Source organism: Pelobates fuscus, chromosome 1, assembly GCF_036172605.1.
Source record: "Pelobates fuscus isolate aPelFus1 chromosome 1, aPelFus1.pri, whole genome shotgun sequence".
NCBI classification, from domain to species: domain Eukaryota; kingdom Metazoa; phylum Chordata; class Amphibia; order Anura; family Pelobatidae; genus Pelobates; species Pelobates fuscus.
The window spans coordinates 139,475,069-139,502,698 of record NC_086317.1 but is presented as its reverse complement, the minus strand read 5'-3'; the positions used below and the strand labels follow the sequence as shown (position 1 = coordinate 139,502,698).

General features: G+C 36.9%; 1 protein-coding gene across 1 annotated transcript in view; it reads right to left on the bottom strand.

Annotated features, from left to right (window-relative positions):
* Positions 1-27,630, bottom strand: part of TAFA3 (TAFA chemokine like family member 3) — a 376,609-nt gene that overhangs the window by 57,644 nt on the left and 291,335 nt on the right. Inside the window, exons 3-4 of the mRNA XM_063450695.1 lie at positions 18,339-18,488; positions 17,206-17,330 (exon numbers count right to left, since the gene is read on the bottom strand). Coding sequence (XP_063306765.1) covers positions 17,206-17,330; positions 18,339-18,488 — 275 coding nt within the window. The remainder of the gene's footprint in view (positions 1-17,205; positions 17,331-18,338; positions 18,489-27,630) is intronic.

The following is a 27,630-nucleotide window of genomic DNA, read 5'->3' as shown; positions in this document are numbered from 1 at the left end:
AGCAAAGTGGTCAAGGAAGAGAAGTGGGGAACCAGGGGGACGATAAATAACAGCAATGTTAGCAAAGATGGGTTTGAAAAGGCAGATTGAATGAATCTCAAATGATGAGAAAGAGAGGAAAGGGGGTGTGGGTAGAGGTTTGAAGGAGCAGTGAGGTGAGAGCAGAAACCCTACACCACCACCTTTATTTTCAGAGTTTCTCGGGTTGTGGGAAAAAAGACCACCGAAGGATAAGGAAGCAGGGGTAGCAGTGTCAGATGGAGAGAGCCATGTTTCAGTTAATGCTAATAATTGTAGGGAACGAGAGATGAAAAGATCATGCACAGCTGTGGGTTTAGTAATACTGCAAACAGAGCGTGCATTCCAGAGGGCAGTGTGGAAGGAGGATTTAAAGGAAGAGTAGTGTGAGATAGGTATGAGATTGGAGTATATAATGGGTATTCCATTAGATTATGTAGTAATAAAATACTTTACTAATAATAACATTATTTCTAAATGATATTATCACAACACATTATAATTATGCAATGATAACTGCAGAACTTTATAAATTATAACAAGCATTGCTTTCCTTTGGGTAGAGATAATCCTTGATGTATGTAGATTTGTGGTCCTGGCACATAAATAGCTCTGGATGGAGTCTTTTACCCATGGTAGGAAACCAGAATGGTTTGGTGTTCCTAGTAACTTTGTTAGAATCCAGAGACAGAGACAATGTATTGACTAGTAAGTCAATAATACAGTTTCATATCATATAATGTTTGATTGTGATCTTGGACATCTAAATAAATCCATATCTGATACAACATATAAAAGTTATAGCTAAAATAATATGCATAGAAACTCCCGCTATGGTGTTTATTATGCCAGGAGTCAATTAGCAGCACCCCACTGTTATGTATAAAGCCATTTTCTAATGATTTGCACAAACTGTGGCTCTACAAGGCGCCCGTGGCCAAGACCCTCATTAAACATATCATTAAAGTGAAAATTCCCCTTTTACGTCAGCAGTACTAATTCTGTCATTGTTTGGAAGGAATCCATTGATTAAACATGCCAATGGACACTCTCAGCGAGTTACTTCTGTCCCAACATGGACATCATTATCAATATCTATACTGTGGTGGCTGGCAGTGGACATAGTTAGCCTTTTAAAAATATTTTTTTCTGGATTGTACCAGAACCATTGCATCATTCTGTTGTCGTCACCATATTACAGTACCCACTTAATAATTGAGGTCTGTGAATAGTCAAAATTCTACATACATAGAATTGGTAAAAAAAAAAAAAAAAAGGTATTTACATATTAGAGGCAGTGCAATTATACACATGTGTAGCTATACTCCACCCTATATCGTTATCATTAAATAACACCGTTGTTCTGTCTAGCACTGTAACATAAAGACCTCCAGGCTTCCAACCTCCTGTATAATATAGACAGGGGAAAGATAAAGACATGTACTCTGCACAAGATAATTTGTTTTCCCATGTTAATACTAGAGCACGATTTTGTTGAAGCTAAGTGAAACCAATTAGAATATCTCCAAAATTGCAGTGAAATATCTTCTTTGCTCTGTAGGTACATGGTCGACAGTTTCTTTATTGAGCATTAGTTCAGTTAGTTAGTAGTACATGGAAAGGATCCAATAGGTGCAGTGGTGTATTTTGGATTTATGCTGCCCTAGGCACGACTAAATTTGGGCACCCCCAAAATCTAAATTTGCTCCCCCCAATTCGTGTCAAGGCCACTTTTTTGACTGACAGACACATGCCCTCATTGATACATGCACTGATATACACTCACTGACAGATACACAGTCATTGGCAAACACTGTTTAACCAACACACCCACTCACTGACAGGCACACACTCTCAGATACACATAGAATGACATACACACACTGACACACCCATTCTCACTAAAAAACACACCCATTTTCACTCAACTCACAGACACACACTGACAGCTACACTCACTCACTCACTCACTCGCAGTAAGGTGGACAGCCCCAAAACATGAGTCAAACAAGGCATTTTTTGGCGTTCTCCCCCCCCCCCCCCCCCCGAAAGTGCCGACCTAGGCAAATACCTTGTTTGCCTTGTGGTAAATACATCCCTGATAGGTGCTTTATCAAAGGAATCCTTAAAACTGTCAAATAAATAACATAAAATGAAGGTGACATATTTGCTTTAATAATAATAAAACTAAATTGAAAAAAAAATCCTTACTCCCAGGGTGTTAAGTAAACATCGGCAAGCAAAATCACAAAAATAATTTTAAATATATGACTATAAATGCATATATAATGGACATTATAAAAATAAAAATAGAACATAGCCAACCTGTCTGCAATCAAACCACAACTTGGTATCCTTTCTGATCAGAGCATTTTTAGTTGGGCATTTATTAAAAACACTGCACATTTCCTATTATTTCACTTGACTGTCGCCTCCACTATTAATGTAACACCCATTTGCTTTTCCAGTAGCTGTTACTTTTATGTTTTAGCCTCGTGCCTTCTCTGATAAATTGTTACGAATCTCAACAGCTGCTCTGATCTATAGTCATGGATTCTCTAGCATCTGCAGCTATGGGTATTAAAATTCTGTGAAACCAATAGCATTAATAATTCTTAGCTTACTACTAGCGGAAAAAAAAAAAAAAAACTATTCTACCAACCCTGTTTTTCCATCCTGTTCATGCTGAGACAATAAAAAAATGAAATATCACTATTTATACATCTTTCACGCTTCCATGAAATGCCAGAGTAGAGAAAAATGTTTATGTTTTTTTCCCTTTACACAATGCTCGTGTTTTTATTCATTTGGTTTCCTGCCTGTTCCAAACAACAATTTGGCATTTCCTGCTGAGAGGTGTTTAAATCTGCGTCTTTGCCTCCTCCTAATTAGTGACTGGATTTCATTCAACAAAACTTAAAAGGTTTTTATTCTCCATATTAAAATGTTTGTTTGCTTTTTTTTTTTAATCAACACTATTCTAATTTTACAGGAAATTACTGTTATTGTACAATTTTTTAGAGGATGTTTTTTATTTTCTTATCTCAAAGGGAAATACATATTTTATTGACTATACTAAACTTTTTATAATTATTTTCCATATTATTCATTTTTAATCATACCCTGGCAAATAAGCACATGTTTACTAATGTAGAAAATTCAGTGGTTCCTCTCATTCGGAGGTGTTTGTAGGTATCAAAAGTGTGGACCAAATAAAAACTCAAGATGCCTTCCTTGCACAACTTGGCTCTTGGCCCCTCTCCCTATATCATCCCTTAACAGACTCTTCCATGTGACAATGATTTCCATTTACCTAATTTCCTCCCATATTTGTCCTATGTATGGCTGTATGTAACACTACCCTTCTAGATATTAATATTTGACTCCTCGTTTACCATATATTTTCCCATAAGCCATGCCAGGAAACTGCATATTAATGTAAACACTTGTGTTTGAGTGAGTACATGCGTGTAATCTCAGTGTTCATGTATGTGTTTATGTTAATATATACAGACATGCATTTGTAAAAAAAATGAACACAAACACATACTAGTACAGACACACACATGCAGGTACTGACTTAATGATACAAACATATAGGAACATTAAACATACTCCCACAAATAGACTCATTGATACACATATACATACATACATATTCATAGAATCATGCTTACACACACATAGACATACAGGCACATAATCAAGTATACAGGTACACAGACACATACTGCAGACTATAGTTTAGAGGTACACACAAAAAGGCATATAATTAAAGATGACTTACAAATATATTCCTTTTTTCTGATGCGTTGTTATGCACGGGGTACGGGCAGGTATTACCTCTAATACCTGCACCATTACGTAATTGAGTGCCAACACAATAAATATTGATTTTTGTATAATTAAAGATGCCCACATACAAATACATAAGTGGTAAAGCACTATTTTTTAGTATATGTATTCTTTAAACATAATGCAGACGTATCGTTTAAATTAATTGTAGAGGAGCTGGGGAAAGAGAAGGTGAGTGTTACTCCTTGCAACACAAAGCTGATATATTACAAGCAGTTTTGATATATTTATCATTTACCTGAAGACCCCCCCCCCCCCCCCCAAAAAAAAATAAAAAAAAAATAAAAAAAATGGAGTCAATATCATAGAGAGATGTGGTGGACACCAACTGCTGCTGTATTCAGAGCCAATTTTATTGTCTCTTAAAAGTGTGCATGTACACCTTTACATTGTTATTGTATTCACCAGTATACACAGTCTACACTGAGGTTTGAATTTTTCGGGGTATATATTATTCATTGTTGTCAATTTCAAAAGTTAATAGACAACACATAGTGTTTTTTTACACAATACCACACTTTTTTCCACTATTTTCTTTTTTTATTATTATTATGAAATTTTGGTTCACAGACATGTATGAAAAACATCAACGCCATTCAAACATTCAAAGTAATAACATTGTGTATAAATACGTTGAAACATAATTGGTGTTCATGTTCCACAAACTGGTAACATAGGATAGAACTACATTTGTCATGATGTGAGCTTTTACATTTCGATTAGGTGTAAAGGAGAGAGGAAAATCGGGAAAGGGACTGGGCAGGGGGGGAGGGGGGGTTGAGAAGTTTACATGTTTAAGTGCATATTCAAGTACAAATGGAATGAGTGGTACATTAGTGCCACAATCAGTTATTTGCCTTTGTGGCATGAGTTAGTATTAGGATACATCACTTATCCGAGCCGTGAGATCATAACATGAGTGTGATGGGGTTCAGTAGGCACACCAGGGAAGACATGAAGCTTGTATAATTACTCATTTGTCATCCCATCATTGTACAGCCTGTCAACGCTTCTGAGAGTGTTTTGTTATGGGTTCATGTTTTTTCCACTATTTTAAGAGTTACATCAGATTTGCTGTTTGCATTTTTTTCCAGTGTATTCTGTTCCTTGTTTGTGAAGGGCGGTGATCTTTTCTCTTAACTTTGTAGATCGATCTATTGACTTAGCCACATTTCTAACGTGCAGTCAAACGTGACACTCAACAAACCCCTAGCAGGGCAGGCAGCCTTGGGCACTACAGATATTGTGGACTATCTCCAGTGCTCTTACAGTCATAATACTGGCAAAGCTTCATGGGAGATGTAGTCCACACTACTTGGAATGCTGAAGCTTGCATACTACTGTTCTATCATATATCTCATCTTATCATTTAAGTGAAAGGGAATGAAAAGGATATATCGGTAAACTCTATAGGAAATATGAAGTCTTATTCTCAGTTTATTGTAAATACTTTATGGAAATGCAGTACGACCCATTATTTCAACATATTTACTATCATCACATGCTTATTCAAGTTTTATTTTATATTTATTGCAACCATTTTATTTCAAATAAACCATGCTATGCACAATAAAAAAAATTACTTTGTGAGGGATGTAAGATGACGATGCAAGTTGGTTAGAACAAAATAATGTTGCAAAGGATATACAATTTTATCAGTTTTACTTTTTTCTTTTGATTAGCTTGTTTTACTTTCAGTTGGATGCTAGGAATGGTCAAAAAGAAGGTACTGTTCTCTGACCTCCCTGGACCTAATGCTTATTTTGTTATTTTACACATTAACTTAATTAGAATTTGAAAACTCAGGAACGTGGACAAAAGATGTGCATGGCATTAGAGGAATGAAACACAAAGGAAATAAAAAATGAATGAGAAAAATTGACTCAGTATTAGTGTTTTCATTTGAATAATGTTAATTAATTAATTAATTATTCATACAGCACCAACACGCTCTATAACAAAGCATTCATGTAAATAAGAACAAACATAGCCCTACATGAAGAAGAGGACTCTGTATTTACATTCCATTGGAAGTGAGGAATAACTATGCATTATATAAATGTGCAATGGTTCTAATCTGGGAAACTAACACAGTTTCAAAATATATCCGTTATCTCTATGTGTTGATTGTTAAAGGTATATTTTTTTGTAAAATATTTTCTTGTGGCTATAAGCGTTAAGGATAGTTTAATTTCATGTAGGGCAGAGAGGTGAACACAAACATGTCAATCATCACACCACTAAGGTCTCAAAACCGCACCCCCTAGAGGGATATGCTTTATCTCTCTTAGAATGTTCAACCGTTTTTCAGAAGTACCTGAGTGAACAAATCCCAACTCTGCTGAGAAAGGTTAATTCATTAAAAAGGGAATATATATATAATATATAATATATAATATATAATTATATTTAATAATGTAAACGACTATGTTTTCTCTTATAGCAAAATTACAGATTTAATGCATTTTACCATTACAATATTTTACAAAAAATGTATGATTACATGCATTAAAGGAATATATAGCTGTAAATAAATGTAAACAGATATCAAAATACTATTCTTTTCCAGACATAAGTCTGACCTCTGTCCTCTTGGAGGTGAAATCAGAAAAACGGGCTTACAACTCATCCTCCAAATTGGATGACAAAGAAAATTAGTTTTCCACCAGCTTATATTCAATTTCTGCTAAGGTTCAAAGGACATAACCCCTCATCTCATTACATAGGCAATTATAAAGAGAATGGGAATGCATAACCATGTCTGGTGCATAGAGAAATTGTAGTTTATTCAAGGCCAAGGATCAACTTTACTGCAATCGCAATACCTGCTTAATATAAAAGGTAAAACTTACTGGGTTACTTACTTAAGTGAGAATTCTTCAAAAATCCAAAGCAAATTTCAAATTTAAGGCCAAAGGAGCCAATTTATAAAAACAAACTATTCAAGTCACCTATGCTTCCAGTTGATCTACTTTGGCCGGAAATTTAAAATTAACTTTCAATTCTCACTTTGAAGTAATTTCTGACAATCCTCAATTTAGTGAACAACCCTGTTTATGCCTTAAGGTAAGATATAACAAGCAGGTCTGAATACACATTCTTTCAGAATGTTAATTTTATAATAGAACCATTTATACAAATAGATTACTGAGGCAAATTACAATTGTATTATTAACACAACTAGTAACACAACTTCTCACTTATAGCAGTTACATTACTTACAGTTTAAACAAAGTCAACCCCAGGGCTTTAGAAACACTAAAGGTATACTCTAAGTACCAAAACAACTTTAGATTAATGAAGCCGTTTAAGTGTATAAATCATGCCTCTGCAGGTCTCACTGCTCAATTATCTGCAACTTAAGACTTTTGTTTCAGTTTATACAGCCTTAGATCCACCTCCTCTGGCTGTGTTTCTGTTATGTTCAACTTTAACCAAACGCCAGAGGCTCCTGCAGTCTCTAGCTGGCTATTAAAAGAGCAAGAGACACGACATTCTAAATTAAACAGACTGTGATTACAGAAATGTAAACATTAGATATCTCTTTACAGGAAATGTGTAGGGAGACTGTGCAGGTCACATGCAGGGAGGTGTGGCTTGGGCTGTATAAACAAAGCAATTTAACTACTAAATGACAGAGAACTGAGCATGGGGCATGATCTATACACCTAAAGCACTCCGCTAAACTAAAGTTATTTTGATGCTTAAAGTGTCCCTTAAATAAAAACTCAAAGAGGGAACCCCGTGTGTGTCACTTTTCAACTCAAGACTTTTTATTTTATTATTAACAAAAATACCTAGTTGCCTATCAACTTGCCAAGGGTTTTATTTGAAATGCCTGCAATACTTAACTAATTCTCAACAATTTCTTATTTAGTAATTCTGTTAATTCTAGCTTAGTGGCAACAAATCACATTGCACAATTTGCATTGTCCATGAAGTGAAATACTAAATTTCAGGATTAAATAGGAAAACCTCTGAATTGCCTAGAATTAACCCTAAAGCGGAATATCTGAATCCAGTCAAAATGCTTTTGAATGTTATCTGGATGTCTCCATTTGTTTTCTAAATTTCACCTATAAAAAAAAATACTGAAATTGTTTGGAAATGTCCATATGTACTCTTAGTCCAGCATAGGTTAAATGATTTTAAACTTTAGATGCAAAGTTTTACGCAGTTTAAAACAGTTACTTATTGTGTGGCTTGTGATAAATTAATTATTCTTGTGCATTTTTGTTCCCACCTGCATTTTCTTAATTTTTCGCTTGACACTTGCGGTTCCTATCGTGTGGTCTCTCTATTTTCCATTCTTCTATTTTAGCCATCTATCTACACTACTCTGACTGTCTATTTTCCTTGCTACTTGGTAGTAAGGAGTAATCCCTCGATTATGAATAAAGAAGGTGAACAACATATACCCAGGGACCAATTGGATGAAATCTAGCTCTGACGGCAATTAGTTGTAATATCAATTTACATGAAAAGAAACCAACAGGGATCGCGAGTTTGACTTGGCCTACTGTGTTCCTTCTGTCAGGGCAGCTGGCCACCTTAGGGCCCCCCAGTGAGGTGAGTGTAACAGGGAATCTTAATGCTGTCTGCGCACCACAATAGTGCATCTTACAGGCAGCGTTAAGATCCCCGACAGCAGTCAGTCACATTCACCTCTCTCAGTCTGCATGATGCCGTCTCCTGCATACTTCAGCTAGTCCATGAACACCAGCAAATGTGGTGCAAGTAGAGGCATAAATAGAAACCAAAAAACAACACAGAACTTCGGGATACGGCTGGAAGTTAATCTAAAAGGAACATAAAAAAATGCAACAATAGTGAAGTACAGTCAACACGTTTTTTTGCGCTGAATACAAATGTACTCACAGAATAGAGTAGAATATATCGCTCATAGGGTGCCTCCCCTGGTTGGAATGGGGGGTTGGTAATCCCTTGGCTCCGTTATCAGCTTCCTTAATGATGCTCAGGACTCCAAACGGGTAATGGTAGAAAAAGATGTTTTTTATTGATTAAAAGTGAATAATCACCATCAATATAAAATATATTTAAAAGAAGTTTGTTGAAGTATAACGAAGGTGGAACGCATATGACCCGCTGGTGGAACGCAAATGGAACGCAAATGGAACGCGGAAGTGCGGTTCAATTCCCACTTCCGGTTCCGGTTAGCCGAACGCGCCAAAATTTGATCACAGCAATATGAAGGAGATAGAAAACAGCTGTCCAGCTCCCTCATGGAACCTATCAAGCAACGGACACTGGACACCACCCACGGAACCACCAATGGACATAGGGAGTAGCCCTATTTAAAGAGGACTCGGGGATGGGGGGAATAGGATGTATTTTTCACATGCTGTAATTGCATATTGATTTTACTTTATTTTGTATACGGTCCCTGATGAAGTTCTTTGCAGAACGAAACGCGTAGGACCATACCGTTCTTTCTTTTAAATATATTTTATATTGATGGTGATTATTCACTTTTAATCAATAAAAAACATCTTTTTCTACCATTACCCGTTTGGAGTCCTGAGCATCATTAAGGAAGCTGATAACGGAGCCAAGGGATTACCAACCCCCCATTCCAACCAGGGGAGGCACCCTATGAGCGATATATTCTACTCTATTCTGTGAGTGCATTTGTATTCAGCGCAAAAAAACGTGTTGACTGTACTTCACTATTGTTGCATTTTTTTATGTTCCTTTTAGATTAACTTCCAGCCGTATCCCGAAGTTCTGTGTTGTTTTTTGGTTATCTTTGTATGAAAAGGTCGTCTTCTCTGGGTAACGATCTTGGGAGGCTGTATTATAACTAAGTTAAGTACTTTTATACATTTCACTACGGTTATTGTCCATAGTAGTGTGTATATTATATCGTACCATAAATAGAAACCACCAGGCCCCAGTGCAAACAGAGGCGTAACTTGAAAACCACCACCCCCAGCCACTCCATGTGTCTCATTCTTCCCCCAGCTCATCTATGTATCTCATTCCCCAGACCAGCTACTCCATATGTCCCATCCCCCCAAAGCCCTTCCATGTGTCTCATTCTTTCCCAGCCCCTCAATATGTCTCCTCTCCCCATCCCCCCTGTGTCTCCTTCCCACCATCCCCTCCTTGTGTCTCCTTTCCTTTCCAAGCCCTTCCATGTGTCTTCATCTGTCTCCTTTCCTCCTCTTAGCCCCTCCATGTGCATCTTTTCCTCCCCACAGCCTTTGTGTGTGTCTCCATTCCTCCTCTTAGCACCTCCATGTGTCTCCATTCCTCCCCCTTGCCCCTCCATGTGTCTCTCCCCATCCCCCTCACCTCCATGTAGAATGGCCAAGCGTAGCTCTGTGATGTGTGCTTCCCACCTATCAGTCACCCGGTGTGACAGTTCATCAGCCCTGAAGTTATGCCGTTCACAGGGGTCAACAGGGTGGCCGGGCCCCCTGGAATGATGGGACCAGTCGCAGCTGTGACCCCTGCAGCCGCTACAGGTATGCCACTGGCTGGTGCAAGCTGTTCAACATCACTGCCTCCCACTGAGTCAGTTCAGAAAGTCAGTAATAACTACTGTTCTATTATAGACCTGATTATAATGATGTCATAACTTTTAACGAAAAACTCTGGCCATGTAAGGACACATACTGTATAAGGATCCTCAATACTCTTGTTATTCATCCAAATGTCTCATGGTACAGAATAGCAAATTACCATCCGGTCTTTTTAGCCTATTAGACACCCACACATTATATGAATATGAACATGTAATATGTAATATTCTACACCTATCTCATGTTGCAGTGTTGCAGTGAGAGAATGATGACAGATGAATTTACAGTTTCATCACAAAAATTAAAGATATTTTTACAAGAGAAATGAACACACCTCACACAGCAGCCACAGGACTATTGTGGACCAAGGATCTCCTTCCAGGGATGAAGTATACGCTGGAGGGGAACCTAAGATAAGTGGGAAGTAAGTGAAGAGATCCTGGAATATTTATTTTTTTCCCTGTTCTATATCTATCTTTCTGTACAATCAATTTGGGAAACATTTATTATAGTTCAGCACTGTCTATATAAACTGTTTCAATATTTCATATTTAACAGACATATAATTTCTCTAATTGTGCAAAACAATAGAGCCCATTGCTGCTTTATATAGTATGAATAATAATAAACTATACTAAAAGCAGTATAAGTCTAATTCACTCAGTGTTCTTCGGAGTCAAACATAGCTTGTTAAGTGTAGAAAAATATGATTCTATAGAGAGTAAAAGCAGACAGCCACAAAGTATTGTTAAATTCCTTAGATTTCTTTTGGATAAATTAAAATTCCCAGGTGACATTCTGAGAGCATCCTTTGCTCAATTACCACAATACCGCTGGCATTTGTATGCGTGGTTTTATTTACTCTCCTATAAATACTTCATATTTACTTCAAAAATGCTTCAAATTGAATATTACATTTGGCAGCATTACACCACTTAGCAATAAAGTTTGGAATTACAGTGAAGTCATCTGTGTAATTTACTTTTTTAGTGTTTGGCGCAATTTCTTGTTTATGGTGTCCAAAGACACATACTGGAGGGTCCTCAAACTTGATTAAAATAATTAATGGTCTGCCTGTAGAATATGATAGAAAATACAAGGTTTCTCTGGATCTTGCAATATTTTCTTGTCTAGTTTCACCTAGCTGAGAAACATGGAAGATAAGGCCCACAGTATTTTGGAGGTAGGTGACCCTACCATGTCCCTTCTAACACTACATCCCTCTAAACCTAACCATATCCATAACACCAAGTCTCCAAATCCTACCCTTGCCTCTAGTGACAACGTTTTAAACATCTATTATACATAAGATGTGTTGTTCTTATGACAGTACACACTTTGTTGAGCATTTGAACTTGCTTGAGTGATGCTGATATAATGTTGTGTTTAAATTTGAAAAAATGCTCAGAAAAACTCCCTATTATTGCTGTCCTAGGCATCTCCAAACAAGATCAACACAAGTGGCAAAGCAATTAATGAGGAATACAATGCCTTCCACTAGTATTGGCACCCATGATAAATGTGAGCAAATAAGGCTGGGAAAAATTGTCTTCATTGTTTAACCTTTTGACCATTTGTTCAAAAAATACACAAAAATGCTCTGCTCTCATGGATATCAAACAAATGCAAACACAACACAGGTTTATCAAAGAAAAAAATCTTTGTTAAATACATGCGTGGAGCAATTATTGGCACCCTTTAAGTCAATACTTTGTGCTACTTCACTTTGCCAAGATAACAACTCTGAGTCATCTCCTATAATGTCTGATGAGGTTGGAGAATACATGGCAAATATATTTAAGACCATTCTTCCATTCAGAAACTCTCCAGATCCTTAAAATGTTGAGGTCAATGCTGGTGGACTCTCCTCTTCAGTTCATCCTACAGGTTTATAATGGAGTTCAAGTGAGGGCGCAGGACCTTGCTTTTGTGGTCAGTAAACCATTTTTTGTTGATTTTGATGTATGCTTTGGATCATTGTCCTGCTGGAGGATCCAACTACAGCCTATTTTAAGTCCACAATGCCATGCATGTATCCTAACAAAATGTTCAGATCTTCTGGCAGAAAAACAGCCCCAAACATTAAAGAGCCACATATTTAACTGTGGGCTCAACTGTATTTTTTTCATATTATCACTGTTTGCACCAAACCCACCTCTGGTGTTTATGACCAAAAAGCTCTATTTTGGTTTCATTTGACCATAGAACTTTATGTTTTTTTTGATGTTCCAGTAGTGTCTGGCAAACTAAAGATGATTGAGTTTGCTTTTTTATTAAAACCATTCCAAACAACTTGTGGTGACGTGGGTGATGTTGGAACATAGTTATGTACATTTTCTGACCCCAAGACGCAAATAACTTGCAAATCTCCAGCTGTGATCCTTGGATGTTTTTTGGCCTTTCAAGCCATCCTCTTGACAGTACATTGAGACAATTTAGACACATTCTCTTCCAGGTTGATTCATAACATTTACAGTTGACCAGAACTTCATAAGTATTGCCCTGATGGCAGAAATGAGCATTTTTAATGCTTTTGCTATTTTTTTATATCCACTTGGAAATCACAGCAATATTCCTTGGTCTTCCCCATTGTGCTGAATAACTACAGGAATTTTTCCTATGTGAATATACTTATATCATTTCTCATATGAACTCATAGGAGTTCCAATAATTGCACTACACATATATTTTACAACGTTTCTTTTGGGGGGGGGGGGGGGGGGTAAACCTTTGTTGTGTTTGCATTTGTTTGATATCTAAGAGAGCAGATTATTTTTTTTATTTTTTTTTTAACAAAAGAGCAAGAGCTTAAACATTAAATACACTTTTCACAACCTTCTTTGCTCATATTTAACACTATGTGGCACTGTAGATGGGAAAACATTTACAATGTATCCTACCCAAAAATCTCTACCTCTTACACCTCCACTTCAATTATACCCTAGCTTGATTCACGTGTCCTGCCTGAACTCGCATTCTTAACCTTTTTAAGCTCTGTCAATACCCTTTAATATACAATGCTCATAAGACCTCAATTTTAGTGGATCTGCTACAATCTATTTCAGAAGAAGATTTCAAAAATAAATTTAGCCATTAAAAAGTTGATATAAGTAATACAGTATAATATCTGTTGCAAAAATATTTTGTGCATAAAAATTATTCTATCTATAATTCTCGTCAAACCAGTTGGAACTGCAGTCACACAGCTATCCCTTTTGCTCTTAATGACTTTATTTTTGTAATTCTCTAGCACGTATGCCTACTGCATTTCACAGTCTGGCATATGGAAGAGCAAATTTGTTGACCCACATAAACACAGCTGTTGCTTTTGGACTGAAACCTCTACTTATGGATGATGGACCTATTACAGACTGAAAACCAAACACCATTAAGATATTAAACTATAATAAAAAAAATGCGATTGCAAATTCCGTTTATTGGGGAAAAGAAAAGAGTGGGGAAAGGGGGTCCATAAGTGAAATTTTTATTCTATGTGCAGTCATTCGAACCTCACTTTATTTTGCATCCAGCAATGCTTCAGCTGATGACAGTACAGACAGTATTTCTAGGCATTTCTAGTCACCCAATGTTCTTTTTTTCTTCAAACACAGAAATAAATGTCCTTTCTTTCAGAAAGCAGATGGTGGCTTTCAAGAGTTATACAACAAGAGGCACAGTTCATCGGCGGGATGTCTAAATACCACAGTGTCCTTTTTTCATAACTAGTTCTCAGCTATTTTCATTCCCACACACTATAAATAACTGCCTGCTCCTGGCTGCCTTGTAAGAAAGGTGCCTCTGTCCAGATTTTATGTTATATAGCTCTCTAAAGATCACAGATCTCCCCTCAATATAAACCTTGCCAATTTGACAATTTGCTGGCTTTGTGCTGCTTTAACCCTGCTTAATGCAGAAGGTCAAAGCGGTGGGGTATTGCTGAGGTAGGAAAATGCAACAAAAAGCCCTATGTTTACTAAGCAGTGGTAGTTTTCCACAAACACATAACCCAATTTAGTTAAACGGATAATTACATTAAAAGCTACAGAAAGAAAACAATGTATTTTCCTGAGTTGATAATAACTATTACATTATTTTCCTTGAAATTAGCAAACAAGCTGGTGTACAAATTTGGGCGGGAACCTTTTTATTGTGTATCTTCAAATGACTTGAAATTTGTAACAGCGAATAAAATGTTAACTAGTCCTGTCAGGTTCACACATATCTAAATTAGCTTGCCTGTGCCTAAATGTATATGTCTAATGCAGTTGTGCCAAAATGTCATAGTTGGTGGCATTCCTCCATGTTGTAATAAGAGAGTTTTAATTGTAGCACTATTCTTGGTGTGCAGCCCAGTCATTTTCTATTTGTTGCAATGCTAGGTGGCTTGGCAGTGCTGCAAAGTACCAACAGTGAAATGGCTGAAGTTCCAACACCAGTGAAAGCAGTACTGTCTCTAATACTGTCACAATAAGCCATGAACTTATGATTAACCAGCATGGCTGCCATGAACTGCCTTAAAGAGACCTCACTTTTAAGAAGTTCCTTGCATGGCTGCCATGATCTGCCTTAAAGAGACATCGCTTTTAAGAAGTTCCTTATCTCTGTAACCCCACCTCCCCACCAGTGTGGCAGTTTATTCACAGTGAAATGTCCAATTTTGTGTAAATAAATATAGAGACCTGCATATGAATATATATTGTTAGCATAAATATGAAAAGAACACTATAAGCACAATAACAACTTCCTCTTACTGAAGTAGTTATGGTGCAAATACCCTATCTCTATAGCCTTTCTTTTTAACCCCTTAAGGGCACATGACATGTGTGACATGTCATGATTTCCTTTTATTCCAGAAGTTTGGTCCTTAAGGGGTTAAAAATGTTTAATACGAGAGATAAATTGTCCAATTTGAATATTTACTTCCTGGATGGAGTTGAGTTCCACACAAATGCAGGGTTTATCACTAAATATCGGATTTTGCTCAGGAGGACAAATTCAATTGAAAATGACAAAATTCTAACCGCAATGGCAATTCTCATATTTATTAAGCCAAATACTGTTTGAATTCAGTCAGCCCGAGCAAATATGCAGCAATAGCCCGGATGCATTCTGAACCCAGATTAAAATTAACGCTTTCTCGTTTCATTCTATACAAAATATAGAATTCAGAAAACTTCCAGCAGGATGCACATTCACAAATTCATTAATTGTCAAAGTTAGCAATTTATAGTTCTTCAATTGAACTTGACAGAGTAAATGTATGCAAGAGGTTCTAAAAGGGTGATCGTGTTCAGCCACTAGCATATACCAATGGAAGATGCAGGTAAAATCTCCTACGACCCATTTCAACTCTGACTAGAGGATTGCCGATGGCTCCCATGGAAGATAACACTTAAGGAAAATACACTATTCTCATCTTTTGAAGCAGAATAGTCGTACATCCCTCAATGTTAGATATTGGAGTAGTACTGAAAAACCTGTGGTTGCTATGCATGTTAAGTCTTTAATGGTGTGTAATGAAATGTACACTATGTAAGTTGCTGTAATTTTGTATTTCTTTAATTTGCTACCATGTTAGAAACAGTAAGAGATAGTTTGTACACATCCTGTCACCTAAACCCAGTATACTTCCTATATAAAGCAATTTCTATGCTCTCTGAACCTGCCTGTGTGTCTGAACTAAACACATCGCAAACCATTGAACAGCACTATTGTAGTGCTTGACTGCTTGACTGCAATTTAATAAGTAGTATGTGTGGCTTGACAGAGCAAAGGAAAAATATTTTATAACCTACTGATTATAATTTCATGTTGGAAAAACCTCAAACACAAAGGTTAAATTATATAATATACCTAAAATCATGCACTAATCAACCTGAAATGTTGTTAATTAATGTAATTAAAACGTACAATTTTATAATATTAGTTTGCATTCAATTTTTAATAAGACTGAATGTCAAAAGTTTGTGGAGATGTATAACGTTTCATTTACTTTTTCTCTGCACTAAAATATGTTGTTCTCAGCAAGAGTTTGTAATGTTACCTATGGCTGTCAGAGACACTTCCTCCTACCTGCATTATTCTGTTGTCTATATAAATAAAGATCATCTCTCAACCTCATACCCGCATAAGTTTTGTACCAATATTGACATAGATCATCTCTCCTTATATCGGCATTATTCCATTGTTAACATTGCTGTGGTCCACCTCTCCTCACACCTACATCTACTATGGTGCGTTGCTCATTACGGGCTACATGGAGTGACCAGCAGGAGAGGAATGCTTACCACCAGCAGGTCACCTGGACATTGCAGCCCCGTACACGTGCGCCTAGGCAGCTGTCTAATTCGCCTGGTAGTCATTCCAGCTCTGGGCCCATATAATTCTGCTACCGCCAATCACAATGTAAACCCCTATAGCTCTAGAATACATGGCTCGGTTCTGGTTCTTTAGTTTATCTGGTTATTCTTGGCTTTTCCTGACTATTCTGATCTCTGTTATAGGTGATTTGGCTTGACTTATAGTTCTGTCTGTCTTCAGTTTTCCTTGACCATGGCTTGCCTTTGATTATCGCTATTACCTCTCTGGTTGTGTTAAATCCAGACACCCAAAGGAACGATAATAGACCTCTATCCTTGGATATGCTTGGAAATGCCATCTGCCTTGGATAGAGTTTAATCAAATACTGCATGCTAGGGAATCTGTGACACAGTTTCAGAAGAGTAGAACAATGAAAACACTCAGTACTTAACATAAAATGAAAACTCTTGGAATGAACGCGTCTTACCTTTGTTGTTTTGACTTTGTTCCCACTACTACAACTCCACCCAGTCAAATCTGGTAGAACCTTGCAGTCCTCGCCATCTAAACATGGCTGCATCTGACACCACCATTTCTGGATAACTATAGACGCTAGAACCATAGTATAAAATACAGTGATCAGTGAAAGACAATGTGAGGTAGCAAGCCTTTGAACTTGAATCTCATCAACTTCATCACTATCAAAAACATGAATACATTTATAATACATATGCATCTGTGCGTCAGGATTCTCTTTACACAACTGGCACCCTTAAAGTGATTTATTACAGATTGATTTTATTTATAAAAGATGCCCTTGCTATTAACGAGCAGCTCACAATAGAGCAACAGGAAAACATAATAAGCAAGTAGGCTCTGCTGCTTGCTCTGGTAACATACAGTCTGTCCATTTGATGTCATTATACCTGCAGCAGAGTGTATGTGTTTAACCCCTTAAGGACACATGACATGTGTGACATGTCATGATTCCCTTTTATTCCAGAAGTTTGGTCCTTAAGGGGTTAATAGAATTCCAGCAGCATATTGAACATGGTGGGTTGGATTCTCTAAGCAGAGTAGAGGTTTACTCTGATTATTGAAGAGCAAACCTTAGAGAATACAGCCCATTGAATCTATATCCAGTGCTTGAGCAACTCCAGTAAAACACATAGTGCTCTAAGAAGGGTATCTAGCAGTCATTCGAATATTTGAAGCATACAGACTACCTTTTTTTGTTTAGTGTGGACAGCCTATGGGCAGTTTTATGCATGTATTAGGCAAAAGAGAGCAATGCTGCCATTCTGCCCTGTTTCTCATTGAATCAATTCTGTGGCATTTGACACTGCAATGGGACAACAAATGTGACATCATATAGGTATATTTAAAAGTATATAGACACAGGTAGATTGATAGAATAATAGAAAAATAAGATGATGACTGCTGATTTATAGATAAAACATAGTGGTGTGGATTCAATGCATAATCATGGGTGGGTAAAAAAACCAAAACATAATACAGAGAGGATTAAAAAAAGGTACACAGATAAAAAGATGAGATGTATGTGAAGAGAAGGAGATGAAATGATTATGGACAAATAAAGACATAACCAACCATACTTACCATCTACACATGATGGAGCTGCCCTTGTTGTCCCCGCAACTTGGCCTGGAAAACAGGAACATTTTACTGTCTGCGACCGTTCCTCAATCTTGTTTTTATTGCAGCATCTGTGGGCAGCAATCACTTCACAGGTACCTGGCTCCACATGAACTGCAAAAGTGAGAGAAACATAAAGACTTTTGAAAAAGGTCACCTGTACAAAAAACAAATTTAAATGTGTATTCTACAAATTATCAAAATACTTATTTAGGTCACTGTAAATAAAGGATGGTTTCATGGACAAAAGATATAGATTATAAGTGATAAAAAAAGAAAAAAGTTAAATGACAGAAAATTTCTATGCAAAATCACAAGAGAGGCAAGGAGGAGCTTTTAAATGGAATTCATGGAAGTGTTTATGGTGCCTGTATTGCCCTGGGGCTACCCTAAGGCTCAGTGTAACATTGCTTATGCATTGTTTAATGCTTAAAAGGGGTCCCAGTCCTCCTGTGCCTCTACTGCCTGTGGGAGGTAATGTGAAGTGTAACTCTGCATTAGCCATACAAACTCGTACAAGCATTGAGTGACAGAGAGCGGCTGAGAGCATTTTGCTGACACTCTGAACCTATCATTGGCATCCACTGAAGGTCTGACTAATGGAAGCATTAGCCCGTGCAGCATGAGCTGGAGTACAGGCCTATGTGGATGTTCATTCATTGCCATTTTGATGACTTAACATTGAATATCCAACTCCCCATCCAACAATATACCAGTCCTTACTACAATTTGCCTCCAAGATTCTTGAGAGAGTTGTGTATGAGAGTGACCAATTTCCTTGAGTGTGACCCACTTCAGTCTGGATTCCATATCAAAATAGCCCTGACCAAAGTATCCAATAACTTAATTGCTGCAAAATTCAGAGTTCAACAATTCCATTCTTTATTGAGTTCTCTTTTGCTTTCAGTATCATTAATCATCAAGTTCTTCTTCTAATGCTTCATAACCTTGCTCTATAAGACTCTCTTTCCTGGGTTTCCTCCTGCCTTTCCCACTGCTCTTTTAGTGTATCCTCTCCTCCACAATCCCTCTCTAAGTTACACTCACCAAGGTTCTCTCCTCCTTCTCCTACTCCTGCTCAGTCTATGCTGCCTCTCTTGGAAAACCAATCAATTCCTTTGGCTTCCAACAGCATTTTTTTGCATATGACACCCAACTCTATCTGTTTTCTCCTCATCTTTTTCTGACCCTCTTGAGTCATTTCTCCAACTACCTCTCTGCTATTTGTAACTGGATGGCAGCTCACTTCTTTAATCTCAATCTCTCCAAAGAAGAACTTTTCACGTTTTGTTTTTCAAACACTACTTCTCCCATCTACCTTCCTCTAAGACAATAGCACTAACATCAGATTTACCTCACATGATCCATCTATGATCCATTAACTCTCATCTAGTCTCTATTCCTTCAAACAATTAAACAAATCCACATCTTACATCAATGTAGCAAGACAGATCGGAATCCTGGTACCTGATCCCATTACTGTACTCATACATGTAACACTTCTTATCTTTACCTCTTGTGTCATTTTACCCCAGCCCCCTTAGAATGTAAGCTCATTTAATCAGGATTCTCAGCACCCTCTGTTCCTGTACATCCAACAAGTTGCAACTAGTTAGTTAGTTAGTTCTCCCATTATATGTAACTATGGAATTGGTTAGCACTTTAATAACAATAATAATAATAATAATAGTAATAATAATAATAATAATAATGTGGCACTAGGTGATTTCAAGGACACTCAGCACCCTAAGCAGTATTTATGGTGCTGCGTGTCATTTTAAGCAATTATATGTTAAAATATATATAAAGATTAGGCAGCAACTTAATTCGAGTACAAATTCTTCTGTGTATCAACACAAGAGGATGATTGCAGTTTTCACATACCAAATTTTGGTAACCCATAAATGGAATAATTTTCTTCTCCTTATTTAAAAAGATATATTAACACACCAAACAGCTTTCAAATAGTCACAGCTAATTCGCAGGGATGGTTAAATTGATATTGCAGTAAATGTGCCACACTGAACACAACTCTTATACCACTTCTCTACTTATTCACTCACTAGTGAAATGTGCATTTAATTCAATATTAGGTGACACTTCTTTTTCTTTCTTTTTTTTTATTGCTTTTTTTATTTTGAGACAATAAATGTAGTAAATTAGTTGAAAAGTCTGTAAATTCACAATTATCAGCAAGAAACCATCCATTGGCAGCACAGCAGCAATCATCCTAAAATAAAAGGAGCATGGCTGTGGTTTGATGAGTATCACAATAGACATTCCATAGCAAATGTAAAGCTAAACATTTACAATCATCGATCTGTAGAATAGTGCATTATTCAATTAATCTGATTATCTGTAGTACATCCATTAAGTGTATATTTAGACCATTCATTAACAAGACCTTTTTTATTATAATTTTTAGCTTATCAATTATTTGAAACTTGTATGAATACAATTTCACAAAATTAGGACAAAGCAATAGCTTTGTAGCTGTTTAGGAATATAAAACAATTAAATTATTATAAATAAATTCGATTTTTCATACTTATATATATTTTGGAGTATACACAGCATTCCTTATATGAAGTATTTAAAACAGTGTCGGATAAATCAGACTAAACCAATGCAAGCAACCTCTTATAAAGTGAGGGATGTAAACACACCACGGGCCACACTGTATAACTTGAAAGAAGCTTGCCTTGCTTTTTATCAGGATATCACAAGATCCAAACTTCAATGGCACAGGTCTCTTGTTTTTGTCACACGACAGCAGCAGTCAGCAGGCTTGGAATACACTTGGAATACACGTCGGCCTCTCATAGCAACCGAGGACAGGACTGTCTACAAGTTCTCTACAACCATGGAGGCCCATGTGTTCCTCAGACTCTGGGACTACAGAGTAGTAGCCCAATCCTTGACCCATACGTGGGATCTAACAGGATCTAATTTGTTCTGACAGGGGTGTGGGAGGCCTGGAAGGGAGTTGGAGTGGATTGTGGTGGGGGCATTGCTCTGCATTCTGTTTTATGTTATGTCTTCTGATACTCCTTATGTTTTATGTTCCGATACGCCTTAAACGGAACCCAACACAATATTGTGCCCACCAGCTTGATACTAGAAAAATCATATAACCTGCTATTCAGCTATGCCTTTAAGTTACATTAATCCGTCTTATCTTGTTTAACCGGGATCACAAAATGTTTTAAATAAATGGGAAAGAATGCCAGGATTTTGATTATTTTCTTTATGTTTTTTGTGTCCATCCTTATACCACTGCTAAAATTCTGTATTGTATATCACCTGATATAAAAATAAATAATTTTTTTTTTATATAGCAGCAAAATATAATTCATGTTGCATACAGTTGTTATGAGAAAATAAAATGCCAAACTACCAGAGTATTGCAATATGCATTCATACCATTTTATTGAGCTAACATAATACTTGAAAATGCTGGTATTTTGGCATCCTGTCTACTGGACTAATATGGCTAATCCAATCTACACTAGTACGGGAGGGGGAAAAATGGTCAAATGTACTGCTTATTTGTATTTGTAAGGAGCATGCTGTCTTATTAAGATTTTTTTTTTTTAAATACATAAAATGTAAAATGAACCATTGACTTTCTGTTCATCTTGAGCCATTGTACAGCAAAGGATAGAAAATAGATTGTTTTTTACAGTCCCCCAATAAACAACAAAGCCTGCCCTATATGATATAGGATTGTGAGGGAAAGGGTTCATAACATGATTTTGAGTGCTTTAAGAAGTTTTTGTCTGTAACAGTCCATGTTTATATAATGTATTGCATGTAACATAGTTAAATAGTAATAAATATAGTAATATTTATAGTAATCTAGTTTAAGTGAAAAAAAAGTTAAAACACATTTATGCTATTGATCACAAATGCTGTATTACTTTGATTTCAGGTAGCCAAATGAATTATGTAAGTGCCCAAATACTTAAGCTCTTGACTTATCAACTATTTTGGGGCTCAATTTACTTACAACTTTATAGCTAACCATTTAGGAAATACACAGTTTCTTGTGCGGAATAGCACCCACCCATTTGATAAAATATTGAGGCTAGAAAGCTGTCATATTTTAATTATTTTAAAAGTATAATTGTCAAAATCGCACGTGGTGTTTTTGTAAGTGACAATGGGTAGATCAGCACAGATCAGAAGCATAGATTCTTACAGGTACAGACAGAGACTCTACCAGTGAACTATTAGAGTTGAAAGATGCATGGGACTGCAGGTCCTGGCAAATGTTTGTCATTTTTATGATTTTAATATCAGGGAGCTGCTATACAAAATAGAATATTTCTAACCGGGTATACCAGGGTGTATGCTCAAATGCCAATGATGTCCTGCATGCTAACTTCCATTTTACCAAAGGAAGAAGTACAGTCTGTACATAACACATGATCAGAGGCCCTGCTTTCCCAACACCATAGAAATTCCTTTAGACATGCATAACACTTCCTCTCCTCTTCTTCCTTGTAGTATGCTTCCCAAATGGAGGGATATTGTAACTGAAAGAGACTGGAGACTATTTATTTTATTGTGTGTAGGAGTTAGAGATGTCCCGAACAGTTCGCCGGGAACTGTTCGCCGGTGCACATAGCTTGTTCGCGGTCGCCACGGTGGGCGAACATATGCGATGTTCGGTCTGCCCCCTATTCGTCATGGAGGTGGGAGGGTCTGGGAGGGGGGGTCTGCTGCTGATTGGCTGGAATGTGTCTGCTGACTGTGAGGTACAGGGTCAAAGTTTACTCAATGATGACGTATAGGGGGCGGACCGAACATCGCATATGTTCGCCCGCCGCGGCGACCGCGAACAAGCTATTTTCGTCAGCGAACAGTTCCCGGCGAACTGTTCGGGACATCTCTAGTAGGAGTGTGTGTAAGTGAGTGTGTGTGTGTAAGTCTGTGTGAGTGCGTGTGTGCGTGGTCGATTATGTATATGAGATAGGGTGTTTATAAGTTAGCATGAGTGAGATTGTGTCTATGTTTGTGTGTGTTTATTGTAGTTTGAGATTGTGTGTCTAGTTATGTATGAGTGATGCTTAGTAGCTAATTGACAGTGGCTAGTTATGTACGAGAGTTAAGAAGTTGTGTGTGTATGTGTGTGTGGAAAGTAGATATGGCTGTTAGAAGTGGCTAAATGTATTGCAGAGATAGAGTATCTCTTGTCAAAACTGGGTAATTAAGTAATTTATATAGAAGAGAGAGGGGGAGAATTCACACATACATTTATAAATATTCAGATACAAATCTTACACATATTACATTAATACATATATGCATACATTCTGTATACATATGTGTATATCTGCATCACTTGCATATCTAAACTTGGACTTTGAAAAGTCTTCCTAATCCTTAGGCACAAAATCCTCCATTACTATCCCAGAGCTACTGAAGGAATGCAGTGTGAGGTCGAACACACGATGCTTGTCTGTCCTTGTTTGCATGTCAAGCTGAGAACTCTGGGATAGTTGTGGAAATATGATTTCTCGTGTTTCTCTGCCCAAGGAAGACTTTTCAAAGACCAACTTGAAATGTGAAGTTGATGCACAACAGTATTTTTTTCCAATTGCACTGTGGGTAGTTTTACTGTGTTTGGCCTCACCACAATCTTTGTATTGTGTAGCTATGTATTGAGAGAGAATCATTAAAAACATTGAGACATATGAGTGCCTCACAGAATTCTTCATTTAGACAACTTCAGTATTATCTTTTCACCAGGCAAAGTGCCACTGGCAATCTCTGCCTGATTTGCAAATGTAAAAGAAAATTCCCAGAGTCTCTTTTCCCTAAATGAATAGAATATATATATATATTTTAAAAAGACTTGACCGTCTCAAGCTTTCCAGCCTCATATAACCAGAAGGGCTATGGTTGGTTATCTTCAAGCTCATGTTGCCCATAGACTTAGAGGTCTTATGACTACCAACTGTCTAGCCCAAATGTACTGTTTTCAATTTAAACACCTTTTCAATGAATTGCAGCTACTCTATGGATGTTCACAGTTCAGTGACCCATAGAATTGGAAATAAAATTACAACATACATTTTCTTCAAGTCCGTCACGGATTCCTGTCTGCGGGTAAATTACAAGTAAATAAAATGGGTGCTAAACTATATCATAAATCAGGGTGAACAGATGTCACTTTTATAAGGGACAATTAAAAAATGAGATCAACATAGATTCTTCATTGTTATGACATGCAGATTTCCTGCTGGTCACTGGCCAGAGAACACACACACATATAGGGCTGGAATCCCTTACGATTTACACTGCTTACTGAATTGTGGTTTTCCCATAGAATTAAGTGGAGGAACTGATATTCAATAAGCAGGGTAATCATATACAGAAGATGTACACATAGTGTGTACGTCCAGGTCTCCTGGAATTCATATGCCTAATTGACATATATGTATGTCAGTACTTTACAGGTGAAAAACTAGCACTGATAATATCTCAGCCAGACTGCCAACCACATTAAATTAAAGAAACACTGTAGTGTACTTATTTAGGTCCCCGGCCACTCGTCAGAATGGAGTTAAAAGGTAGTTTGCTTTTCTCCATCACCTCTATAGTCTCACCTTGGCTGTTCCCGTCTTTATGACTGTGATCATCAATCGTGACAATCTCAGCCAATCCAATGCTTTCCCATAGAAAAGCATAGGGAGGTGATTGTGCATGTCAAAACACCACGCTGGCCAATTCACATCTCCTCATAGAGATGCATTGATACCTGAGAACTCTCACATTTTTAAATGAAAAGCAAAAGACTTTATGTTGTTACTGCTGAGTATAGCATTAAGAGGATGGATCAATATAAAATATATACAAACAACAGCTTGCCAGTTATAATCCCCATGTCCCTAAACAAAGTATAGCATCACATCCAATCTGAGGCATGGGCTATCAGACGTACAAAAAAAAAAAACTAGTGAGCTTGAGAACTGTTGAGTGACAATCTCTGATGTAAAGGAAGATACAAACTAAGAAGCTTAAGCACTGGCTACATCAGGGTAACTGACAGTTTGGGAATGTTGATTTACTTAACTATTTATATCCCAATATTTGCTATACATATCTAACCTGCTACAAAGTATTACCTTATGAGACCTTCGTGGTTGCCAACATTCATCTCACATTCATCTTATATATTTGCTAAAAAAAGGTATTGTTGGGTGTTGAGCATGGGGTTACTAATTTGTGATGCTGTGCTTAAAACTTAAATATTGATGGTATGCATTTACAGCAGGCAGCTCCCTCATCAATCATTATGTTCCGGGAGTACTCACATGGAGAATCTATGTCATACCATTGGCTGAGTATCTATCAATGCTGCTAGTGTCGAGTATCTAGGGATACCTGCACTCGGTGAGTCTTTTTTTTTATTCATTTGACAGAAGGATATGATTTAACCTCATTTGTTCTTCGTGTTGTTAATCATTATTAGATTTTTAATTTTAGACTAAAAATCATGAGCTGGAAAAATAGCTGAGTTAGACAACTTTTCAGCTATTGCAATTTTAATTTTGCTGGAATCCAAGTAGGTTCAGGAAAAAATAATTCTCTAAATCCTGCAGTGTATACAGAACTGCAACTCAAGCTGAGGCTTGACAAGACTAGGAATCTACATTTGGCCATCCCTAAGTTAGGTATATCACTTTCCACCTCCCAGACCTTTCAATGTACTTATTGGTGTTAATATTATCAGTGATTCCTTTTCCCTTCCGCTGCTGTTTTGTGTATTCTAAGACTGTAAACCTGGCAATGTCTTTTTCTTTTCTTTTTTTTCTCCCCTTGGTAGGAAATGATGGTGTCACTTTGCACCCCGACCTTATGTTCATCACTGTAAGTGTGAGCATATGGGAGAATCACTGTTTTACAACCCAAACAATAAATGAAGTCTGGATTCTATGGTAATAAACGAAATGCAATTATAATCAGATTTTATGTCGCTTTTGACCCAGGAGTGAAATCACCCTTCATCTAGCTCTCTTTGGCAGTCAGATCAGGAACCATGCATACATTTTATGCTCTGCTCCTCCTGTCATTAAGATTCTTGCAGTGTTTTCCATCTGTGCAATAAAATAATGATGGGCCATCATAGCATAAGGAACAATAAGCAGCAAATACCATGGCTCTGTGTTACGCGGAAAGTGCCGCTCAACATAGCAAAATCGGAACAGGCTTTACAATGTATTACAAAGTCTAGCACTAAAACAGGTCACAGTATTTCTGCCAGGTTTGTAATAGAGTCAAAAAAAGTTAGAGAACAAGTTAATTAAACTACGGTAACAAATAATATATGTAGATCATGCTTCCAGCTTAGGGGATTCACAGATGTCGATTGTGAAGGGAGAAAATATATAATACATAACACTGAAAAACTCAAATCCTGTCCACACATTCATTGATATACAATTTAGTATAAAACAAATGTTAACCTGGCCAAGGAAAAACAGTTCCTGTAGATGTCATACATAACATTGCATTAAAGTTTATTCAATACAGTGACAAGATAAATAATCCCCCCCCCCCCACCTGTTGTACTATATTAAGAATACTTCAGAAAGTATCCAATAGTCATGATTGGTGCGTACTGTGGCCCCCAGTACACAAAATGTGCAGAAATAAAATCACTTGTGAAATAACAAAACGGATTGCTGTTAGAATAGGTACAAAGACTATTGTCCATGGTTAGTGGGATTCTGTAAAAGCAAGGGTTGTTTCATTTACCAGGTGAGTCAACGCTTTTGTTTTCAATAAAACTATAGATTTCATATATTTTGCATGAAATGACATAAACACAATATTATCTTGGTTTGACACTAAAGTGAGAATTTAAGGTAAATTCAAAGTGAGTTTCAAATTTAAAGTTAAAATAGCTGATATTAAAAAAAAAAATATCTCAGCCAATTATATGCATTTAGCTTAGCTACTCTGGCCTTAAACTTTGAAATTCACTATTAATTATCATTTGAATAAATAGGCCTTTATATTCAAATGGCATTCTAAAACAATGTTGAATTTAAACATTAACAGTGTATAGGAGTGCCTGTTTTCCTTAAATAAGAGAGAAATGATACTACTAGTGGGAGGTTAGATTTCCTAGTAGTAGTTTATCCTAGCAATATAGTAGTGTAGGTGTGTGCTAGTCGGTGAGTATTGGACAATATAAGGATACAATTATCTCAAGTACCCAGTTAAACTGTTTCAGAGCCTCTTT